The 25,480-nt window shown below is 35.4% G+C and overlaps 1 protein-coding gene and 1 long non-coding RNA gene across 10 annotated transcripts in view; one reads left to right on the forward strand and one right to left on the reverse strand.

Moving 5' to 3' along the window:
• The window catches only part of LOC112980273 (uncharacterized protein KIAA0825), a 251,439-nt gene that overhangs the window by 74,420 nt on the left and 151,539 nt on the right, over positions 1-25,480 (forward strand). For all 9 annotated transcript variants that reach the window (XR_010385523.1, XM_064499842.1, XM_064499841.1 and 6 more), the window contains 6 exons: positions 8,420-8,514; positions 10,237-10,464; positions 11,467-11,732; positions 12,994-13,144; positions 17,612-17,802; positions 19,988-20,170. Coding sequence is in view for 8 of the 9 variants with exons in the window: in XM_064499842.1 (XP_064355912.1) it covers positions 8,420-8,514; positions 10,237-10,464; positions 11,467-11,732; positions 12,994-13,144; positions 17,612-17,802; positions 19,988-20,170 (1,114 nt within the window). In the remaining variant the exon portion in view is untranslated. The remainder of the gene's footprint in view (positions 1-8,419; positions 8,515-10,236; positions 10,465-11,466; positions 11,733-12,993; positions 13,145-17,611; positions 17,803-19,987; positions 20,171-25,480) is intronic.
• Positions 167-25,415, reverse strand: LOC112980275 (uncharacterized). Its single transcript, XR_003258397.2, has 3 exons — positions 25,350-25,415; positions 20,345-20,377; positions 167-1,019 (listed from the first exon to the last, which is right to left on the reverse strand). It is a non-coding gene; the product is annotated as an uncharacterized LOC112980275 (long non-coding RNA).

Here is a 25,480-nt window from a genome sequence, read left to right on the forward strand (position 1 = left end):
TTTTCCTTGTTTATTGATTCTGGTTTGTGCAAAAGGATAATTTTGTATGTTTTTCAAAATTAAGTACTTAATATGTGTCATCTCATATAAAGAAGTATATTACCATATCTGCTGAAAAATCTTTTTGAAATATGCAGATTTACATTTAAGCACAGTTATGACTTGTAGAAAAGAACAGATGCTTGTATATAAATGTGATATACAGTAGTTATTGATGAAGAACCAAATGAAAAGTTATCAGACATTGTAATCAGAATTATTAGTCTCTCCTATTGAATCTGTATAAATGGCCTATGTTTTATATAAGACAAAATAATATATGGGGGCTACATTCTTTGAAATCGTGAGTATTTCTGACCTTGTCCTAGAAAGCTGCCTTTTTCAAGAGAGAAAAGCACTGACTTGAACATCAGTGTTATCTATCTTATTATACATGTAACTAAATGTTTTAGTATATAGTCCAGCTTTAGCCTATAGTTCTTACGAAGACTTACGAATATGTAGTATGTTTACTGTCATGCTTAGCCCATTGATTTCACTGGGGCTTTTTATAAAAGTAAGCTCTTGATCAGAGAGTAAACTTTTCCAGAATCAAGCCTCTAGTTTGTGTTTGCTCACTCTTTTCATCTGATTGCATTCATGTCAGATGAGGAGAACCTGAAATCCTGAAAACTCATATGAACAACAGCTTCCAGATCACAGCATGCTCATAAGCGTTCTACTCTACTGCTTTTGCCAGTAGAGAGATTCCAGGTCACCAGAGAGCAAGTGGTTTCAAGAGCTTTGATTACATTGCAGGAAGGGATCATACCAAAAATGAGGCCAGGCTGCTTAGGGAAAGAGGATAGGTGGAGTCAAATACTCGATATCTCTGTAGTCAAGCTGCAGGCTGAGAAGAAGGTGTTTGGGGAGTGTGGTCTCAGAATACTAAATTGATAAAAAAAAATTTAAAAAAAGTGAAATAAAAATAGATCAGAGGCACAGATTTTTGTTGATGGATTCTTCATCTGAAAGACACTCTGTAAAATAAAGAAATGCAGGTTAACCTATATATTTCTAGAATATACATCAAAGCTCAAATAAAATTTGCATTCAAAGTTCCATTTTTGCTATTGGTCTCAATGTGTTTCTGCCTCCTTTAATCTCTCAAATTTACTAGTTGTTCTCAAGAAATGTTAAGCCGTCATACAGTATGCTGTACTTTTTATGGCCTTGATCATACAAAGAGGTGTTATTGTAACTCTTATTCCCATTTGGATTCATAGTGGCCATGTGTAGGATAGAGTATACATTCGGTAGAATGGGGTAATTTTAGGTGTTCTTTTAATTTGTGTTTTCTGGGATAAAATGTAAAATTTTTTGAAAACACTGGAATGGGGGATATACTTAACATGTTTAGCTAACTACAGCCTATATGAAGACATGTGATCTCCAGTAATTTAGAGAACTTGATGATTTCAATGTTAACAACAAATATTTTACTTGCCAGAAGGTATGTTTTAGACTTTATCCTGCAAATATTTCTCCAAGCTTAACTACATTCTGAACTGTTCCTGAAAAGTGTGTTAAGCCTTCTTTTTTGAGAAATATTCTTTTACAGTAATTGTATGTATAGTAAGTCTGTTCTTAAGTGGTAGCTCTAGTTACCAAATCTGAGAGGGCAAAATTAGATCATCTTGTAGGAGGCAGTCTTATTGTTCTAAAGAAAACACAAAATTGAAACACACATGAAGGTGAATCTTTTACAAATGAGGTTAGTGCCGTCATCAGGCGTATCTTTGTTTTCAGTTTTGCTGTTCTGGTTGGGTGGTTTTACTCACAAAACTTTGCTCAGTTATATCATTTTTTGGAGAATATGTGAACAGAACATGTGACATAGCCAGACAAAAAAAAAATCTGTCAAGAAGAAGGGCTTATCGGTGTTATTTTCACTTCATATTGTTAGAAATCTCAGTTGTAGTGATGAAGTGAAAGATGATTTGATAAGGGAGAATGAGAGCTATGTTCCCAGTAGTTCCAGGTTCTGTTAGGTACCAAAAGGGATTTAAGATTTTTTTTCTGTTAATGTCCTATATTAGGCTGATAATCTTAATTTTTTTTCACTGATGAAACCTGCGTTTTGATCAGGCAGATTGATTAAAATCCTTGCTTTATTTTAACCAGAATATATTTATTGTGTATGACTAGAAAATAAAATGGCCATCTTCTGTACTTATTTAGAAGCCTTCTTCCTCGTAAAGAATTTAACAGGCTGTGTAGTGCAGATCTGTCCAAGAAGCTTTAAATTAAGTCGGGTACTAGTAGCAGGTTTACAGTGCAGCAGAGGCTGCAGAACTAGCCTAAGAAGCAGAGTAAATTAGCTCAGATTGAGCAGTGCGCTGCTGTTGCTAGACAGTTACCCATACTCTTTCTCGCTAGTTTAAACCTATGTTGGGTGTATCTAAACTACTCCGCAGTGACTGCAATGTGTAAGCATACCTGAAGAATCAGTGTTCTGCAAGTAGTACTGCTGCTAAATTAAGGAAAACTATACAGTTCATAATAAGTAGGCTATCATCCAAGTGAGCTAAAGTTTCCCCACACATCACAGACTGGAGCATTGCACTTTTTTCCTTTTCTTTTTGGTTGCTTTTAGTATTGATGGAGACCTTTTATCTATTTAATTCGTGTAGAGATGCAAGAAAAATGTGTTGGGTTTTTTTTTAAGGTACTCATGTCCTGTCGTGTTGTGTTAATGTGTGTTGCTGTTTCAATGGCAGTTTTAGTTGATTTTTGTTCAGCACATCCCATGGTACTTCAATCTTGATAAACAGAACATGTGTAAAGTTCCATCAGAAACAAAGTAGTTCTTTGGACAGTTCCTCTTTTTAATTTCTTTTTTTGTCCCAAAGGTGGCATGTGAGTTTTATCTAAACCAGGCGGTTTCTTGGCCCTCATTTTTCCCTAAACCCAGCAATGACAAAGAGCAATGGCTGCATAAATTGGATGTAAGAAGAACACTTAGGGTTTATCACAGAAGAATCAAAGATTTCATATCTTCTGACAGATTGTTTGTACTCTTAGGGGGTCTTAAGAGGGGTCAAATGGCTTCTAAGAGTTCCTTAGCTAGATGGTTAAGGGATTGTATTAGGAAGGCGTATGTAGTTAAGGGTAAAGAGGCTCCCAGGGTTTGTAAAGCTCATTACACTAGGACTATAGCTGCTTCTTGGGCGGAGAGGTCGAAGGCTTCCACATTGGAAATTTGCAAGGTGGCCACCTGGGCTTCTCTTCATACTTTTTCATTGCATTATCACTTGGATGTAGTCTCTTCTGCGGATTCCGCTTTTGGTAGGAGGTTGCTTGTGAACCAAAAAAAGAACAGTGAAGAAAGGAAAGACATGTAGTTCACAGTTCTAGCTGGCAACAAGACAAGTTTCTTTGCAGTGTGCACAATGGAATCCTATGAAGACCAATTTAGGCAGTTGAAAATAGATGTTAGAGGGAAGTACTGCCTACCAGTGTTCTCTGATGGTAACCCCATGGCAGACAATAGCACCGAAGGAAACAATGAACCACAGTGAACTCTGTAGGGAGATGGATGTACAGGGTTTTTTTAGGTGATATGGATAGTTCTCCGAGTTCAGTTTGAGAGTTCTATATCTGGCATCTTCTGGAATATATTCCATGTATTCATTTTCCCAAACTGTTTTGCATAGATGGAAGAAAAATCTATGAATTGTATTTTCCACTTATGTTCCTTTCAGTATTCTCCATCCAGGTCATGCTGATTTTATTTTTTGACTTTTAATTTTCAAACCTAAGCATATGTTCTTCAAGGAGTAGCATGTGCATGCCAAGTTTGTGCTTCATTTCAGTGCAATACTTGTGTTACCTAAGCACAACAAATATCTGAAAAGGCAGTGTAAGTACTCACTTTATGCACTACCAATGTAGTGTTCAATCTTTCTCTTAAATCACGTAAAAGGAGAAAATAGTGACAAGTTCTCAGACTTAAAAATAAATGATGAAGGGGCTTTGTCCCATCACTGAATTTTAGTATGTCACCTAGATAAGACTACCACTCTGCTTTTCTGAGGAAAGGTATCTGTATTTTTCTAACAATTACAGAACATTTATTCCTAGTGTTGCATATCCTCACTTCCTTCCACCATTAGCAGTAGGTTTCAGAAAATGAAAGGAATAACCACCTTCTGTTTTTTCTTGAATAGGCATTTAACCCTTTCTTTTGCAGATATTTCATCATGCCTACTGTGATGAGACAGTCTACTTCTCGCTTTACATTTGGTTGAAATCCCTGAGGTGTTCTGATATACCTAGTACATTCAGCATCACAGGGGCTGTTCTCTTTGAAGGAACCTGGAACATTCAACTGTAGCCAAGGGTTAAGCAGGAGATCTTGATTTAGAATCATGCCAAATTGCATTTTCTTTCCATCTTTACGGTAGATATCTCTTTCCTCTGGCATTTCTGAAGCCTCTTGTTGAGACTTTTAAAAATCAAAAACATCTAACATACTTTCATCTGTCTCTCACTTTTTTTTTTCATTTCAGTGAGAAAGGTGAACTTTGGACAGATCAGATAACGAGTACCAAGAAAAGCTTTTCCCAATGGAGCTCTTTGAAAACACTGTGGGCAAAGTTGTCAAGCCCTTAGGTTTATAAGCTTTGCCTCAGGGGACCGCAAAGATTTGCAAAGGTCTTCCCTTCACAGTATAAGAAGAAATCCTTTGCTCTGTATCCATTTCTGGAAGGTGTAATACAGGGAGTACAGAATCAAATTTATGAGGTGCAACCTCTTAATCGACTTTGAAGTTGTAAAGATTCAAGAAAGAAAAGAAAGAAAGGTGTGATTTTCCTTTTTTTTTTTTTTTTTTTTTTTTGCCGCTTTGGTCTCAAAGCAGGATGTTCAAGTAGCAAATACCTAGTTTTCAGCAGATCAAACTGATGTGAAGATGGAATTTGCACTAGGAAGGAGTTTGATTTCAGATATACATTTTCTGTATTTGTGTTATTACAGTTTGTTCAGTATAGCACAACAATTAAATAGTCCATTATGGAAGACAGAATGTAGAAGGTTTTTAAATCTACAGCTAGTAAAATATTTTTTGTTTCTTCTGCTAATTTATATTTGCAAGGCGTTGTATTTCCTATTTCTTCAAGACATATTATCTCTGCTACAGTTTCAGTAAAAGTTATGGCTGAGCCTACTGAATCCAACTTTGGATTTGGCTAGGAGCTTTGGTGATACTATTACTTACCTTACTCACAGTGAGCAGTCATAGAAAATGTCTCCTTGATGCATAGCTACTCTATGCTGGGTGTTAGATGAAGTGATTATGACAGTTTTCATGCCCCAAAATGTTACCAGAAAAAATGGAAAGCATTTGAATTCTGTGGAAAAATCAATTTAATAGAATTTCTTACAGAGAAGAAAAAGAATTATATTAGCAATGCAGTAAATCTCATTGTCATCATCATTACAATCATAGACAAATCCTGATTGGGAGAAAATTAAATACATTGCAGGCAATAGGGCCATAGGCAAAAAAGACTTGCTTTAAAGAGAAGGATAATCCCAGACAAATTTTAATACAATTATGAAAAGTTGGCTTAAGAGTTTTAAGTGAAGCTCTTAATATAATCTTTCTTGAATATTTGCTATTAGATTGATTCAAACTGCCTGCCTGGTAAAACTGAAGGAAGTACATACAGTATGAACTGTTTATCAAGTTTGTCAAAAGTTTCAAGAAAGATATGGCAAGGATTTGTGGATGATTCTATCTTCCCTAATGATCAAGAACAGTGGTTTTCGGTGTGGAGATATATTCTATATCCTAGAAAGGGAGCAAGTATGGAAAACTGGGAGGTTTTCCTTCAGCCCATTTCCTGCTTTTTTCATGGCACTTGCTTCCTTTCACTCTGTTTTTGTGAATTCTCTCCTCTAGGAACCATATGAGAAGTATAACATACATTTATGTCTTTCCTCACAAATGGAGTTTGAGGTATAGGATTTGGGAGAAGAGAGGATTCAAAGAGTTTGCAAGGAGTCAAAGATACGTGCCTATCTAGGTAGGGGTCCTTTCCATGGCTTGCCTTTGTGAGTGTAATGGCAATCTAATTTAGGCTGAGTAGCTTCACTACAGCAACTGTACCAGTCTCTTGGGCAAGGCTCCATTTTTATTTCCCAGGGGAGCTTGCTGACTGGGGCAAAGCAGTCAGACAACAAGCCAAGAAGTAACACGACAGAAAGGCCATGTGTGTCTATGTGGAAACAGCGATTACTGAGGAGAAGGCTGTGGTGGCATCTGGGGTGCAGAGGCTTTGGGGAGGCTGTTGCTTGTGTGCATAAAGTCAGCTGATTGGGAAAAGCATAAGAGGAGCCCTTGCTAGCTGGAGGTTAAGTTGGACAGGATCAAGGCCAACTCTGCCTAGATAAGGTTTGGGGAAAGCAAAGATTTTGGAAAGCAGAGGAACTAAGTGACAGGTAGGAGACTTGACCTTGGAGCTTCTTTGAGTAGACCAGGAAATGAGTTTGGTGTGTGTGCGTATGTGTATATATATGTGTGAATATATACACACACACATACATGTATATGAATATAGGGCAAGAGTGCCCAGGTTATTGTAGAAAACAAGCTGAGGAGATATAGGAAGAGCCTGTTGATTTAAAAACGAAGGAAGTTTTAAAATGAGGGATGCTGAGGGAAGCGTCATTTGGCTCTTTGTCTTGGGAAAGAATCGTTAGAATTTGGTCCTGGAGACACAAATCTACATCAGCTAAATACTTATCTGTCTAAGACATGAGTTCTTCATAAGGTAGGGCAGCAATTCTACAAATACACAAGGATCTCCGTTTAAACTTTAATGTTTTTTTTAAAAGTGTTGATAATCCTGGGGGATCCATTACTTTTGTTGTCATAACTCTGTTGGATTGACCAAGTTGAAGGGCATTCTGAGGAGAACTAGAAGGTTAAAGGATTTTGACTTTTGGAGAAAAAGTCAAAGAATTATAAATAGCTGATCTAAGTCATGTCAACAAGAGAATGTGAATATGTAGATATTCAAATTGTACTTGCTGTTAAAATCAGATGATATATCTATGAAAGGGAGAATTACCAGGAAAAGACGAGGCAAACTGAAGGTAGAAACCAGAGAATGAATTTGAGGAAAAATATCCTGACAGTTGATTTTTTTTTTTTCCTGGAATAATTTCTAAAGAAACTGCAGGAAAATTCATTATACAATATGTTAAAACATATTGAAAAAAGCACCAAGTTTATGATGATGTCTGTAACACCATATTTTGAATGATAAGGGAGCTAGATGACCTGGGAAGTCTCTTCTATTTTTATATTCTACCACTTTCTTTCATTTTTCACAGCTCAAGTCTGTTTTTCCCTGACCACCTTTGAAAATGCAAATGACAACAGTACTTGGGGGGGAAAAAAAAGTTCAAGCTTTAGAATGGTATATAGGTGTCTGAAAAGCAGAATGTTCTTTTTCAGAGGATGCATTATTTAGGAGAAAGGTAAAATCAACTTTATATAAATGAAATCCTATGCATGTACAAATATTGCACATCTCATAGAAATAGAAAGCTCTTTAAGCTTAAGTAGTTCAGGTGACCGAAGACCTATTAGTTTATGTTTAAAAGATAATCTTTAGCACCCAATCATTCCGGATTTTTTTAATTTCACATCAGATATATCAAGAATATTTATACTTGTGGTGTTTGCCAGCTTTATGCTAAGAGATGGATTTTAAAAATACAGTTTTGTTTGATTTTATTCTCATGGTCGTTATGAAACACTGATGATAGTGACATCTACCCTAGATATTGGTTTATCCCTGTTGAAACCACAGCAATACTCCCATTACCTCAAGATTTATGAGTGAGCCTTTGTATGAGGGCTTCTCAAGGATCTTCACCTGTTACGGTTCCTGTGGCCATTATTTTGCTTATAATAACTGTACTAATTAACTGTCTTTTTATTCTTATCATGTTGGCATTTCCAAATAAGTAAAAACTACAAAAATACAGTACTGTGCAATTCATATAATTTATTGAACAAAGAATAGAAATTAATTTCTACACAGCTGTTCTAATGTTATCTGTTCTCCGTAGAAAGAGGTGACTGCACAATCAGTATAAAAATGAATTAATGACAAAAGAAGCTATATTTTGTGCATTATATGTGTGTATGTATAAAACAGGAATACAATGGGATGTGGATTTCATCATGTTATATAAAAGGAGCTGTGTATAACCTGAATTTGACTTTATCATAACATTAGTATTCCACTACGTCTTGTTGAGGGGGTTTTTTATGCTACATATTGATATATCAGAAGGTGTTGTAGGCTGCAGACTTCTCTACAGAATTAATCTTAACTTTGATCCCCTTTATCATACTGTGCAGGAGTTCTGAAGAAAGCTAGTGGGGAGCTTTTAATAGGAGAAACTAGAGCAAATGAAACCAGTGTGCTTCCTGAGCAGTTACTTCAGGTAAAAGAGGTGAGTATGAAAAGTGTCTTGCACTTTGTAGGGGATTTTCTTTTGTCTGTGTCTCCAATATAGTCTGTCACCATACTCGTTATAAACACCGATTGCCAGAGTTCCATTATTTAGCCACTGCAGCTAATTTTGAGTCCAAAGTCTCAGTTAAAGCAGAATAAAATCTTACAGCATTCATGAAGTGGTTATTTTTTTAACATTTAATAACAGAACAGATTTAACATCAGACATATAGATATTACATTTTAAAAGAAATAGTAAAAGAATGCAAAAATAGGGTAACTTTTTTTCAGTATTTCATGTATTCTCAAATGCAGTAATGTCTTAGAAAATCTACTGAATTCTTAGTATTTGATCATAAAGATGCTTTCTGTAGGGATATGTGCTCACATGATCTCCAGTTTCTTTGATGCAACAAGTCACTGTGTGGTAAGCACTATGCTTTGTAGAATGTATGTAAAAGATTAAGATTTAGTCTGGCTGCTGTTTACTACCCAAATGAGTGTATGGCACTGAAGTGCTCTAAAATATCTGATCTTGTACAGCAGTGGAATGTAATTCACTAACAGCTCAATTTTAAGGCTGAAACGACTTTTTAAAAATGTCCTTGGAATCAGTTTGTGAGGCTAACGTTGTTATAGTTGATATAGTACAAGGAACAACATTTTGAGATGATTGAGCCTCACTTGACCCAATATATTAAAAAAAAGGGGGGGGGGGAGTGGGTGGGCTGCCTGTGTGCTCACTGGAGTTGGGTATTAGGAGTGAGGAGAGGAGGAGGCATTTTCTAGATTAGAGTGAGCTAGGAGAGCTCCACTTTATAGCCCCTTTCATTGTCTTCCAATTTAGGATTGCAGCTGCAGCTTATTAGAAATGCTTCTTTTCTCCTACTGTGCCCTCAGTGGTAGGGATTTTTAGAGTACATCTTACGTCATTAAAATACTTCTCTTGTGGTGGTGCAGTTCTCAACTGGCCACTACTGGTAAGCTTTAGGTCTGCTTTATGTCATATGAGCTACGCTTAGCAAAATCAGTGGAAAAGTAACCATTTCCTACCGTGTCATCTTCTGTGCCGCTGTTATGCTTCAAATAACCTCAGAGGTCACTGTTTATAGAAGGCCGGCAACTCCTGATGTAAACTGTAGTAAAATCCATCATTGGCTAAAAGCTAGACATCTCTATTTAAGCATTATAATCTCTGTAAATCCAGCAGTAAAGAAGTGAAATACAGTGTGGCTGTGTTAAAAATGGCTTCTGTAAATGTTTTACTATTAATATTTGTGGTTAGTAGCTTTCAGTTGTTAACTTGCAGTGAAAATGCAGAATTATTATGAGGTATCTGTACTTGGATTACTTATTAAACTATTGAAATGGTTATAAATAGATTTGACTTTGTTAAATAGATTGCATTAAATATGGTAAAAAGTGTAAAGGTAAAGCATTGCTTATATAAAAACAGTTTTATTTAAACAGGCTTTTTATAAATTCATTTTTTATCAGTTTGATGACAAATTAATATCATTAAGCATGTTCATTTTTGTTAAGTATATATTCCTTTTAATATAATTTCAAGGCTTGTGAGCTGTATTTTGTTATTCATATGAATTTCAAAAGATGATGGTGTCCTTTTAATTAATTTGTTCATAGATATTCATATAAGTTTAGAACAATCTCAACAAAAACACTCTAATTTGGATTGATTTAATAAAAATATGTGTTTCAGCCTATTTTACTGGATTTTGGCTGGAGAAATGCATTTAAAGACCTGTCTTCTTCTGTGGCTCACTGTATAACAATAGCAATTGAGGATATTTCAACTAAAATTCTTCAACATGAGCAGAAAGAGCAGTCTTCAGCTGCAGGCTATGCAATGAGTCTTGTAAACAACCAGCAAATGAGGGAGTCCTGGGGAGCAGTCCAACAAGAGGAGCAACCAAAACGAATTGCTAAGGCAGGTATCAAAAGATCTGAAGTTTGAGGGGAGACAGAATGCCAAGGCTGTTTTGCCATCTATGCTTTGAAGTAGTTACAGTACCATTAATATTCTATATCTTGTATAAATGGAATTAAGAAGAAAGTGAGAGGCATTACAATATGATGCTGAACAGAGCTTTATACAATAGCCCATAGTCTATACTTAAAAGAATTAACTTTTCAACTTTGCTGGCATTATTTTTTTCATCCAAAAAGTTCTAAAACATTCTGATTAGTATCTGCTTTGTTACCAAGTGGTCTGATGGGAAAATGCTTGAAAGCTTTGAAGCATTACTATAAAGGGATTTCCTGTATTTATTTCCTTAGACATGCCATTTAACTAATCAGCATAACTAATAGTATGGCCAAATTAGAGTTCTTTGATTTGGCCAAAAGGTCATTTGTGTTGATTAATTAAATTGTTTGTCTAACAGAATAAGTGTATGAACCTTTTTGAATTTAGTAGGCTTTGCAACTGTTCTAGCAAATTTGGGAAGCTGTTAATAAGTGTTTGCTTAAAATAACACATACATTTTTGGAAGATAATTTTAGGGAGGTCAATATATGCACTCAAGACATGAGAAGTTCCTTTTCAAATTCAATATTAATAATGTATTTATGTTTTTTCAAAAGAAATTAGTTTAGAAAGTTATCTCTGTTTACAAAGCAATAACCTTATGCTTTGAATGTACGTCTAATGAAGTCATAAACAAAATGAAGGCATTGCTAACCTAAGGTGGTTTTAATTTTTTTCTCACTATATATAATGTAGCTTTAAAGCAAGAAGGAATGAAGTAATAATTCAGTTTCTGTAGATAAATGTTTTTCTCCTGTACAACAGAGTGAAATGTTTGTAAAGCTGATTCAATATATTTGTTTTATGCCAATTTCATTATTCAAGAATCTGACCCTAGTGTGTATAAATTAAACAGTGCTGTCAGAATACAAATAACTTCATGCCACGTTTATTTCTCCCCAGTTTTGTTCTGACATCATGGAAGAACTTGACACATTGCTTCCATTGGCTCTGGCATGCAAAGATGATTCTCTTCAGGAAATTAGAGCAAACTTTGTAGAGGCCTGCAGCAAAGTAGCAACAGCTGTCCTGGCAAGACTAGAGGAGAAAAGCAAAGATGTTCCCTCCAAAGCTCCACTGCAAAACTTGTATGCTGCTCTTTCCACAGCGATACATGTCTTCCAGCATTTTACAATGTATAGCAATTTAATGAGAGAAACCAGCAAAAAGTGAGTTCCTTTTATATGCAGTGGTTTGATTCAAACGGAGATAATGTGGGACTTCATTCCATTTTAGTGATACAGTATGGTGATAGTTTTCAAAAATGCATGGTGTATTTTTTAGCATAAGCACTACATGTACTATTTTAGGAAAGCCCTGAATCAAAGCTAGTGATAATCTAAAGTAGCCACAAGAAATTATTTTTAAGATCTGCCTTTCATTTGCAAATGAATAATTTTTTATTTATTAAAATGAGTTAATAGCATTGTCCAGTGAATTGAATGTACTGTGCTCTGATATAAATAGAGGGCTAAAACTTTAATTTCCTTTTCTGACCTTTGCAATAGCTGAATTTTCATAAAACCTGTTTTTAGCATGTAGCAATCTTAGAGGATAACATAAACATACATTTCAGCACTTTTTCCTTCCACCATTTGTATTGAGAAATGTAAGCAAATTCATCCAATATAATTTAAAGTTATATATTTCATTGCATGCAAAGTAAAAAGTAGGGAAGATATGAAGTAGTGGTGTAAGGTCTAAGACATATTTGGGCAAGGATTTGATCTGGAGGGCAATATAATCACATTAGCTGGTTTTAGGAGATTTTGGCCTAAGATACTAGGAATCTCTTTATTGATCCATGTGTTTCTGGCCATATGTGATTTAAAAGTAGAAACTGGGCCTGTTGGGGGAACCTTTGAACTAAAACAATTTTCAAGGAAGTTATGATTTCTAAGGGGTTATACACACTGTTGAGCTACTCATGCTCCACCCTAAATGCTCCACTGCTAAATGGAGCAGATCTTTGTGAATGAGGAATCTGAGCCAGAGTTTTGCTCAATAATTCTTATGTACGTTATGAAAGAGTTTGCCTATAATGCATACCTACCAAAAGTAATCTCTGGACTCTGTGTTTGTTTTCTTTTTCACACTTACTGCTGACACAATTATATTTCAACACAGAATGTCCCAGAAATAATGACAACTGAATGACAAAAGGCACTCTTTTCTCAAAAAGGATAGAGTAATTTACTTCTCAATGACTTGGTTAAATGAGAATTTATAGAAAAGCAAATATATATTCTTAAAGAACTTGTGAAACAAAGACCAGATTTTTCAAAAGTGAATGTGGGGTTCAGACTCCAGGACCAAGAGGAAATGAATGATTGATACCTAATAATCAAAACCATTTGCAGTACTGGGGATTGTTACCTCCTACTGCACAGCCTTTCAATCTTTGCCTCTTTGATCATTCTCTCTGAACAGACCCCTGTTCCTCGGGCCTGTCCAACAATATCAGGAATTCATCAACATTCTCCAGTTTCAAGTTACGAACTACTGCGTCAGAGTTTGTGCTACAAGCATTTTACAGGATGCCGAGAGCCACCACTGGGATGACTACAAAGCTTTTTATGAGGTGTGAGGTTAAATTTACTATGCCTCCCTTTTACAAAATGTGTTTTACTGGTTGCCAACTCTCTGACTAATTAGAAACATAAGGTCAGCATTATTTTTATATAAAGATTGGAGGGATTTTGCTATTTTTAAATATCTGTTATTGTAGGCAAATGGTTTTTTAGAAATGATGTAGGAAAACATAGTCATTAAAAGACTTCAGGTAAATCTTAAAATAGTGTTCTTCTGTCATTTGTTTAATGAAATATTGTGCCCTAAGATAGCTTGAAAATAATCACTCCTTCTTTATAGAAATTATGTATCAGGATTGATAAGAAGGTTAAAAAAAAAAAAAAAGTAGATTTTGGCAGCTGATTAGATCTGGTTTACACTGGCTGTAGTCTATCTAGTCCTGTATCCCATTTATTGGTGACCCCATTCCAATAACTATATGGTGGACAATTATCCACCATGGAGGAAACATGATGGTCACAAATAGTTGCCTCAACAAAAAAGAATATGGATTAGCTGAATAATTCTATCATTACAGATCAGAACTGAGGCGTGTAGGAAGGGCTGAAGAAAGTTTGTATTTCAGCTCTGTATACCTGCAGTGCTTGAGGTAGGAAGTATGTAATCTTTCATCATCGTACTGCATTTTTTTGTGAAAGATGGGCCATCATCTGCTCAGAATTCCTTCAGGAGGTTTGATGCTGAGCAGCCATTGCTTCCACTGAGCTTTTGTAGGCATCTTGAATGGAAGAGGTTGGCTTAAGAACTGCTTGTTACAGAAGCAACATGCTGCTGAAACCTCTAGCTGTGAGAGGTGGCTCCTTCCGAGTTCGATGCTCAGCAGGAACCGTAGGGCTTTGCCGCTGTGAATGTTAAGGTCACGCAGATCCCGCTGAGCTTGGAACACAACATTAGCTTGGAGCCAGGAGCCAGGACCCCTTGCCTATCATCAGGAGCAAGATCAGGTAAGAGGCACTGGATATGAACTCCTAATCTCTCAGTGGGAACACACTCTTCCCTTTTGAGAAAGTCAGTGGCTCACAGCCCTTGCTGCATTGTCAGTGGGATCCACTGCCTTAGAAAAGCAAGATCATGATATTGTTTAAGTGGAAGCTGCTCTTGGCTCTCTGCCTCTGCTTGTGTCTTGAGTAGCCTAGCTCTTGAATCTCGCTTGGCTCAGGACCTCACTTCCCTTTCTCCTCTGTTCCCTGGTTTTAAGTATTGCATACCACTATAAAAATATTTCATTTGTGAATCCTGGGTGCAATTTCATAAAGAAAACAAATATATTCCCTTATTCTCCCATAAACTGAGCAAACCATTGTGTCTCACCTTTGGTTTTGTTTGCATCAGTAGGAGAGAAGGGAAGAGGAAGAAACTTCTCTATCCCCATTATTGTATAGTGTGCTAACTAACAAACCAAATGTCAACCCTACATTTTAGGGATCATATGGACTTATTGCCTTCCTTTTCCCCAGTAATACAGGACATTCAAATGGTATTAGAAAGAATATATGATTGCCTTCCTTTCCATTCCCCACCAATTCTGTACTGACTAATAAAACTACTTGACTTACCTGATGGGACCTCAGATATACTTAAGAAAAGAAAAGAAAATGACTGGAAGAAAGACAAAGGCGAAGGGGGAGGATACTGTCTGTTTGATTACATAGTACTGCACTTTCTGTATGCAGTTTTTTATTTGTACAATGGTAACATCTGAGGTAAACAAGACTGGTAGCAAATGGTTATTACAATCTATAAAATAAAGTAGTATTTCTTTTCTATGTTGTTGAAATAATATTTTAATTTATTTTTGCACTTCTATAACCAATTTCATTGCCTGCTTTTATATCCTCCCTCTGACATGCACCTAATCCAATGGCAGTAAATGGAAAAGAAAAGCCAAAAGTCTCCTTTGAATTAGAGACTAAATATGGTATTCTAATCACACTTGAGTTTTTGATATTTATTAATAAAAGTTAAGTAGTGATTTTGCAAGGTATAAATAGTGATTTTTGTGGCAATGTAAGTAAGATCTGAACTGAACTCTGTGAACACAATTCCCATAAAGCACTCGGAGTCTAAGCTGCCAGGGAGTGAAACTCTCAGGGTTCAGTATCTCGCTGATAGAGTGCACTGAACACCCACTGTGCCACTGGGCCAGCTCTCCAGATTACATTTTCAAATCAAGCTTTTAGTGTAGCAGACATCTGCTGTAGTTTTAGGAACTTATGTTTTCTAATAGTCAAAGAATAAAGAATTGTCTGTTCAAAGATAATATTGAGTGGCTTATGTAATAAAGCCCAGCTGCTTGTTTCCTGATATATAAGCTAAATAAAAGCTCACATCTGTTTGTATTGTACAAAGCCTGAAAAAATAGCAGATGTTTACCAGTAGAATTGTCTAGAAATGGCAACAAATAGAAAAACAGGCCAGAAAAGGGGAATGAATCCCATTTAAATCTTCATGGAAACTGTTGCTTCTGCAATAGTGGCACAATGTTAGAAAAGGGGTATTATTCAATTTACTGTTTAAAATTACATAAAGCAATAAAATGAAATAATTTGTATTGATAACTACATAGTTAACAAATAAAACTTGCCAACATGTGGTTGCTTAAAAAATAAATATTCTACATTAGAAATTGCATTTAGAAATATATTTCTGGTTGTTAAGTTTGCATATTTTTGGAAAATTTTTAGTTTATTTTTTGTCAGTTAAAGATATGACCAAAATGAATTAGTTTCCATTACGGAATGCAAACTAATGTTTTATATCTGCTATGTTTGTTCTGTAAGAACAGATAAGTTTTTGCAAAGAAAGGGAATCATTAGTAAAAATATCTCTAGGCTAGAGTGTGGGGGGGTGTTGGATAAGATCTACCAGACTGTATCTCAACACCAGTGATAATAAATCAAAGACACCCATGCTTACAGAAGTGTATGATCTTTTGAGTTATGCACAGAGACTCCCAGAGGTAAGCAAACTTCTACTTTCTTATGATGGTGTTTCAGTATACTCCGCAATAATATTTTAAGTTTATTTAAGAAAAGAAAAATGGGGAATTATTTTAATCCATTTTTTGTATAACCTAATCCATTTTTGGTCAATATGGAACTATCCTATTTTATCTGTGTGTTTAATTGTGCTGAGTGTCAGAGTGATTTGTTTTGTCCTCTTAAGAAGTTGGAATATGTTTAAAATAGTTCTAAGATGTCCTTGGTTATATGTATAAAGATAGTTAGGCATATAATTTTCCAGCAAAACTTATCTATATTACATTTTTCTCTTCTGTATTAGTGAAACTTGGAAAATTTGTATTTCTTGATGATTAGCTTTTTTTCCCCCCTAAATAAGAGTATTAAAAATGCATACATCAGTCACAGATTTAATGACTAGTGTAGTGGTTGCAGGTCGGGTACTACAGTACTTTGTCATAATGTACCATTTTTAATATAAAATACACTTCAAGTATTACAGCAAAGAAATACTGAATAACAACAACTTCCAATAACCTGCTAATGTGGTGTGGTTAAAAGGAAGCCAGGTTATTTTGTTTACAGAAGAATGTCTATCAAACTTATTCAGTGTTCTAAAAATCATATTATTGTTTTTGCTATCAGAAAATGCTAAAACATCAATAAATTATTTAAATATTTCTCAACGCAATTGGAATTTGGGAAGTGAAGGTTCAAGTCTCTGTGATTCAGTTTTACCCTACTACTATTTCCTGAACACGTTTTAGGTGGAATATTTAAACATGACTTAAAATATGTAGTTCTTAGCTATATTAGTGGATTAACCACTGTGATTTTGACAGTTCTGTATTTGTCTCTGTGTCTTATTGAGGTGGTTCTAATCTGTATAGCTAATTAAATATTAATACCAATATTGATTCCTTCCCAGAAAATGTTTTGTTTCAATGAATTGCCATTATCAGATGAAAAAACATCTTACTGAAAAATTCTGGACTTACATTATTAGCTTAACTGTTCAGTTGTTATTTTTTTCTGCTGTTATTGCATCTCCATTATACATACATTGTTATGTGTGGCAGTTACAAACTTGGGGAAATACACATGCTTAAGTAATTTAAATAATTATTTTTTGTCAAGGACAAAGAAGCTGATATATTAAATTCATCTGGCTATTCTAGTGACTAAAAAATACTGTATATGTTTTTAAATTTGACCTAAAACAGTATGGTTTTGAGACTAGGTTAATTAAGGATATAAGAGGTCACATATTTGTGGTTTAGTTTTGTGGCAGAACTCTAGTCTTGTAATTGAAATGGAACATGTGTTTCTTTGTTAATAAAGATGTTTCATGTCTTGTCAAGGACCATTTTTTGGTCATCATGTGCCTGAAACCCTTCAGCTATTTCCTTTCAGATTGAATTAATTAGACTCACAGGAACTAAACTGACATTTTGGAAGGTGTGTTTCTATTATTTAATGTGTGGTGGTTTTGCTAGGGGGAAAGATGTTCGTTCTCTGTCCAGATGTGGCATTACTTCTGCTGTGCTCTTCAGCATGATCTATGGACTATTCTACCTCCCAAGTTAGCCCAGGAGATTCTTACAGAAGTACTGGAGAAATCTTTGGCTGTGCTCTCCTCCAGATATTCTCAGGCCTGTCCCAGTTACAAGAGAACTCCACAAATCAGGTAATGATTGTATATTTCATGGACACTTTTTATGGATAAAATGAGTGATCTCAATTTTTTGTTATACACTGCTTTAGTTCAAATTTAAATGTTCATGAACACGGCAGATGGAATAGACAGAATTTATGTATTTTGAGGATAATTTAAGTTCAATCTGCTTGGTACATTTAAGTATATTTGGTGGCCATATACTAAGCCAGACAGTGATCAAAGAACTCCTTTGTGAAATTGTCCAGATGTGGTAGCAAAGGGATTGGAAATCACACCATTGATTCATGAAGAAAACTCCATCTATTCCAGTAGAATTTGCATTTTCATAGGACAAACACCTTTTCAAGTTAAGGAGTTCCCAAGTCACATCAAAGCTTTGCCAAAACAAAGCCAGAGTTCAGGAGGAGGGAGCAGGAAGAGGATATTCCTTTTCACTGTTGTTTTAGGAAAACTGAAGTTGAGTGCATCTCTGTGTTGGGGTTCCTATGTTTTGCCAGAGAAGAGGCTCTCCTTAGGAAATACGAAAGCAGGTGTCTTCAGGTGAAAGCTTATCCTCTGTTCTTTCTCTTTCTATCCAGTGTCTTGTCTGACTGAAGAAATTCGTGCATGTGTTATCCTGTTTGTTTAGTATATTTCTTTTAGTAAATGAATAGGATCCTCCTCTTAGCTTTTGAAAGTGACATTGTCCATGGTGGCTATGGGAGTGAGAAACTTGAGAGCCTGTCATCTGTAAGAGGTTGAATGTATCCAGAAGAGAAGTACTGTATGATTAAAGAGCTAAGAGTTATGTGCTACCTTCATGAGTTTTATATCATGGAGAGGAAGACAATATCACAGAGGGGTTAAGTAATTTGTCCAAGTTCACAGTCTCTGAATAGGTGAGAATAAAACCCAAAGTTTTCTTCTTGGTGTCAAAGTACCTGTTTCTATGCTTTAATCCTACACTAATTCTCAGTGTTTAGGTCCTTCTATATCTTTAGGTACAAATAAGATTGTTTCCTGAGTAGTATTTCTGCATGTTCATATGCTAAATCCTATCTGATTACAGAATGCTATAGTTACTTTTCACTGATATGAAAGAGTCTTTCCTGGAAGTTTTCTGAAAATTCCTCTGAAATATGAAGAATATGCCCTGATATGATATTTCTTGAATGTAGCATTAGTCAATTCTATGTGAATCTGCTTCAAACTATTGAACAAGAAAGAATTTTTGTTATCTTTTTGTAGATAAGGGTTTTTTTTAATTATTCAATATGGTAGTTCTTGAATTTGTTACTAAGTAAACTGAGTTATCCAGTCATGCACAGCTCAAAGAATGAAAAAACATTTTTTGTTTGTTGTTCAATATTTTCATCACAAAGGGTTACTTTTTTATAATACTGTACTTGAAGGATTTCTTTTTCTTTAAGGGTGTCTTTTTCTCTCTGGTTCTTGAAGTATTAGAGATGTATAATATTGGATTAGAAGTCTGTCTGTGTGCGTTTGCCTAGATTTTCCAAAATAAGCTCCTTAAAATTGCAGATGGTGACATAGGCACCCTTTGGAAGCTAGACACCTAGGTGCTTTTTTAAGTCCTAATTCATGCCTGTTGTAGCTCTGGAAAACTAGGTATTTTGTGTTAGCTCTGTTTTCTACCTATTGTATGTATGTTAATGTACTCATGAGATTCTGTTGTTGTAGTTTGTTTTTTGGATATTATTCAAGCCAATAGCCCATAAGCCAATATCAAGAGGTTATCTGACTACTGGCTCAGTAGTCATATCCTCTGATCATATTATCTTCCTCAGCAGTTATTTGAATGCCTGTAAAATTTTGCAAGCTGAAGAATTCATTTGTCATTACTTTTCTGCAGTAGGACCTGAAAATAGTATGTATGCTATAATTATATTTTATCATAAAGAAAACTAAATTTAGTTTGGTTTAGTTGTAATTTGGAAGGTAAATTGTTAGTGTCTAGTGGCATTGTCCTTTTGAAGAGGAATTACCATATTTAACAAGTCTTTTGTTGAAGAGCTGCTTTTTCTCTGTATGATGGGTTCAGAATTCATGCAGTACCCACTCATGGAAGATGAAATTCGAAGTCCATGTTATAAACTAGGTATTTTACGTTGTCAGAAGAAAGCTCTGTTTAACCAAAATTTACCACTACCCTTATATCATAAGTAATATTATTTTCACTCTTTCTTTCCTGCAGATTTGATATTGCAGCCATTTTGATGTCCACTGAAAATATGCTCTGGTCAGTTTGCAGTTCAGTACAGGAATTTCTGAATCCACATAAAGACAGAGATCTCAACATCTATAAAATGCATAGCCACTGCAACACTCTGCTCTCTGTGCTAGTTATTTTAACTTCACCACTGAAGAATTTGTATGAGTGAGTATGAATCGAACATTCATTTTGGGATAAAATTGGTTTTGAGCTTACAGGAGTAGATCTACAAGTTGAATAACTGCTTTGAAATAAAAATGCAGTGTGTGGTGTGGATGCATTTTGATAACCTTTGAGTATTTCTTGATCTGGGTCTTGAACTCATCTTTGTAATCTTACCTCAAGTCCAGTTAGGTCTACTGAGGATTTCCTCTGTAACAAAAACAGTAGAATTTCATTAATAATTACTGTCCCAGATTTACAACTTGCTGTTCATTTAAAGCATGTTTTATTAGGTATGTCTTATCTGATGTATGAAATGTTTACGTACTATGGTACCAAAACCTTTGGTAAAGTATTCTCAGACTTGCTGCCCCAGATTTATCTACCTGCAGCTTCAAGGTAGTTTAGAATGTTCTGCTGACATCCCATAATAATTAAAAAAATGCTGGAATTTAAAAGATAACTCACTGAAATGATTATCAGGTTATGTGATCAATAGGAAATTGATATGCCTCAGTAAATCTTAAACATATTTTTCAAGTGAAAGAATATAGAATGCCCAATTTCATAAAAGTGCGTCTTCAGAAGTCACAGCTGCAAGCAAAAAAGGAATGTTACTTGCACTGAAGTTAGGTCTGAGTCTTGCTATTGTCTTTGGTGCTAAAAACTCAGCTGTAAGTTTTTCCATAAAAGACAATACAAAGCAAGATCACAAATTTAAAAAAAAAAAAATCAAAAAGCCAAATCTTGTTAGCCTGGCCTTTATTTGATTATTCTAAATAAGAATATTTTAAATAACACTGGTACAAAGAGGAGGATGGAGACCTCCTATATTTAAGCTTCTTTAACCAAAAGATTTTTATCATATGTGGGCTCATTTCAATGTTAAAGGGCTCTGAAGAACATGCAAAAGTGGCTTGTAATTGGATAGCTGGTCTTGTGTGACTCGAGCTCAATACAAGGTTGAAAACCATAGCAATTAAGGAGGTGATTCATGAACAGATTAGGTAGTCCTGCCATGGCAAAAGTAATGGAGGCAGCAATGTCGTACCACTACATTGTGGTATCCATAATTGCTTCTGCTATTCAGTTTTATCATGTCACCCTATATTTATGAAAACCCTTAGAATGATGGCCTAAAATTCATATGTAGCATGATCTGTTCTTCTTAGCCATTCTACCTTCTCCACTAATCCAGGTTGTTTACAGTTTTTCCTATACCTAGAGTGATAAAAATGTGCACTAACTTGAAAATTCACTGAGTTCCAGCACAAAGTGCCAATGAACAGTGAGACAATGTATTTTTTATTTTATATAAAATGTTACAAATTAACTACTTGGTCATATAGATTTCATATTTAGGCATATACATTTCAGTATAGTAATTTGGTTTTCTAGAAATCAAAAATTTAACATGCACAGGATGCAGCAGCTCATGTAATTTACTACAAAGTCCTTTGCAAATCACAAACAAAGCTGCCAGATTTTGGTGAAGGTGAAAATAAAAAATGTCATATTTTGTCATATATTTACAGAAATAAAATTAATACTGAAAAGCATTCTTAGAGATTATGCATGTTTTTGTGTAAATTAAAAGAGAGACTTTTTATGAACTGTGTATTCAGCACTTCTGTTTTCAAAGCCCCATGAGACGCCAGATCAAAACAATTCTTCTATACTGTGTATTTCATTACAGCAATATTTGTCAGGTAACCTAACCCACTAATTATAGTCCAGATTACAAAGAAAAGAAGTGTTTGTCAAATTCAGTTCTTGAATGACTACATCCACTTGGTAACACTTTCATATGCTGAGTTTTATGTTGAATTCCTACGTTCATTAGTTACTGAGATGTGCCTAGCTCGTCACATGAAGAATCTAGTCTATCAATAACAAAATTAGAGATTATGCATGATTTTAAAGAAATATTAATCCTTCAGCAGTTCTCTTTTATAATCACAGCTGTATAATCATAATTTCCACCTGTTAAATCAGCTCTATGTCTTCAAAAACTTTGGTAAAATTAACTGTAAGTGAATTAAAGATTTTTCTATTAAATTTATTGCACTGTCTTTTAGTACTAAAACATTTCCCTGCAGGGGCTAGATTTAAATTAATCCTTAGACTGCTCAAGAAGGTTTAGTGTAATCATAAAAGCAGTGATGACAACATTGTTTTCCAGGAGTTTTCTAATAATAGTATTGGCTCACTTCCAACTTACTAGAGTTGCCGTATTAACTGTTACTTCTATGGGATTAAAGTTATTTAAGATTCTTTATTATATTCCTCAAATGCAATGAAATAGTAAGAGTTCTGAAAAATTAATAATCTACTTACCTTCAAATAAACTGATTTGGGATAAACTTTCTCCTCCTTCCTAATTTTGGGACCAAACCTTGTCCATTCTATTATCCTTTAGTTTCTTTTCTTACAATGTTTCTACTTAGATCTGGTCTTAAATTCACCTTTGAATCTTGGTTATCATTTTTTAATGCTCACTCTTTTTTTATACTTCATCTTCCTCCATCCTTCTTTGGCCTGCCTGACATAACTTTAGCATAAGAGAAGTGTTGGTTGGAAAGAGCTACTGGATGTCACCTAGTCCAACCTCCTGCTCAGAGCAGGACAATCACCAACAGTGCATTATGTCAGCCATGATTTTGTGGAGCTGACTCTTGCAAACCTCCAGGAAAGGAGATTCTACAACCTTTCTGGGCAACATGTTCAACTGCTGCACTATCTTAGTAAAAAGTTTTTCCCAATATCCAATTTGAACCCTTGAAGCTGCTATCTGTGGCTGTTGCCTCTTGTTATATCACATCTGCCACCACTGAGAAAAGTTTGGCTCTCTTGTCTTCGTAATTACCCTTTAAGTAGCTGTAGGCTGCCATTAGATGATTCTCTAGGCTCCCTCAACCACTTGTCACAGATCATGTGGTCTAGGCTCAAGCCATAGTGGTAGCTCTCTGCTGAACCCTTTCCAGTTTCTTGACATCTCTACAGCTGGGGGCCCAACACCTGCACAAAATATTCCAGGTGAGGCTTAACAGGTGCAAAGTAGGTGAAGAGAATTATCATCTTTAGTTTACTTGTCATACAGCTCCTAATGCATCCCAGTATTTGGTTTGTATTTGTAATGAGAACACACTGTTGCCTCATATTCAGCATAGTGTCCACCATAAGACCCAGGTTCCTTTCTGCAGGGCTGGTACTCAATCAGTTCCCAGCCTAGACTATCATTATTCTGATGCTGGAGCAAAATTTTGTGTTTTGCTTCAGTGAACCTCATGAGTTTTTTACTGGCCCAGCCATCTTTTGTTTGAAGCTCTACTATGTGTTGTGTTAACTAGCCTCTCCCCCCTCGTACCCCCTCCAGTTTATTGTCATCTGCAAATATGCTAAGTGTGCGTTCTGTCTGTCTGCATTTGTCCAAAGCTGTTGAACAACAGTGGTCTCCAGAGTGTGCTCCCCAAAGCTACCAGGCATCACTCTGTTCTTGCTGCTGGCCCGAATCTCTGAAAAAAGGCTTTCTTTCCGCAGAGTTTTGGGTCATCGTACAGTCTTATTTACTACCTTGCATGTTGTCAGTTGGTTTATGTATCTGGGTTTTGGGCAGTAGGTCTAACAGCTCCAATGCTGCTTATGGTTTTCGTAGGCGAATCAAACACTGTTCATTATTTTTCTTGCAGAATGAAATTATTAAGTAAAGCAGGCTGGCAATGTGCAGTACAATGGCCTCATTTAAGACTTTAGAGACTCTCTTCTGCACCGTGTTGAGGGTTGTTCAAGGAGATTTATTCTGTTTGTGCGTTGTCTTTATGCTTTAGTCCTTTGTGCTGAGTAAGAGATGACAGTCTTTCTGTCAGTGAAGCTCATAAAAAGATGTAGCTGCCTTGCTTTATATGATTTTGTATTATGGAGTATCTTACTTTCTCAAAACCAACAGATTAGGTCAATGACAAATACTGAGAGAAGAATTTAGAGATTTCAGTTTTCTGTTCTGTTGGTTGTCCACTTTAGGTAAAAATAGCTGTCATTCAATTTTAAAAATTCAAAATATTTCTTTTGATATATATGAGTTATAACTCATGAAGTTCCTTATTAGTCATGTTACTTCCCTACATAGAGCTGAATCCTCCAAAGTCTACAAGGAAATACCATTAGGATGCATCTTGTTGGCATCTCATTATTTCACACCTGCACTGAGGCTTACAAGATCAATTCTCACCTTGTCATACTCTACAGAAGAATAAAACTACTGTAACTTGGAATCTTGCTGTGGTATTAAATACTTTCACAGATGCTATCTGCTGCTTTGAGACTATAGGCAGCTGCTTTAACATATCCTGTAGTCAAAACAAATTTTCTACTAGCTATTATTATACTTCTGTCAGAAGAGTAGTTGAATTAAACTGTCTGGCACAGAGCTGGGTTTTTCTTTATTTCCTGGCAAGAGTTAAATAGCCAGCAGAGGACACTAAGAGCTGCTGGCTGCAAGGATTTTGTATTATCATTAGACGCTTCGTTTTTTTATAATGTTTTCATTTGTTCTTATATTTAAACAAGCTTTAATGCTATCACATTATCTACATGTCATTTTCAAGATTTGCATAGAGGGGGTGTCCTAAGCCTCGGAGTCCAAGTCTGCCTTGTCCTTGTCATTGAGAGACTGCTAAGAAACTGTTCTAGCCCAGAAATCTCTGAAACAGTTCATACACTATCGGTAGACAAGATGTCATCTTTTATTATTAGATTACTGCCCAAATCTATCTATAGTCCTTTCCATTTAGGATGTATAATTTCATGAATGTAAATAAGTCTCCTTTCTTACTAGTGTGTATTCTTGCAGGAAGTTGCACCTCTCCTTTGCTATTTTAAGAAAAATATTTCAGAGGATGAGAGACAATATGATTTCTTCTTGAATCTTCTCAATCTGTTGAAACAACTGTCTTTAAAATAATTATTTTCCAGTTTAAATACTCCTTTTATCTACATAATCCACATAATCTCACCTTTATTTTTAATTCTGTATTTTTCATAAATTCACGAAGAGCACAAATTCACTACATGCTAATTTTTCTGCTCAAAAATTGCTTACTTAACATCATATTAAAGTAAATGGTAAAAAATTGTAGATTTTACTACTCAATTTACTTAATAGAATTAATTTCAGGTGACTCACCCTATCTTTTGAGAAGTTCAAGTTGAAGCTTACATGCACCTCTTTCTTGTTGAAGAGGGTGTTATTTTCTTTCTTCTTTCATTTGGGATCTTATAGGCAGACTGACCTTATAGACATGTAGCTGCACTTGT

The sequence above is a fragment of the Dromaius novaehollandiae genome, chromosome W, assembly GCF_036370855.1.
Source record: "Dromaius novaehollandiae isolate bDroNov1 chromosome W, bDroNov1.hap1, whole genome shotgun sequence".
NCBI lineage: Eukaryota > Metazoa > Chordata > Aves > Casuariiformes > Dromaiidae > Dromaius > Dromaius novaehollandiae.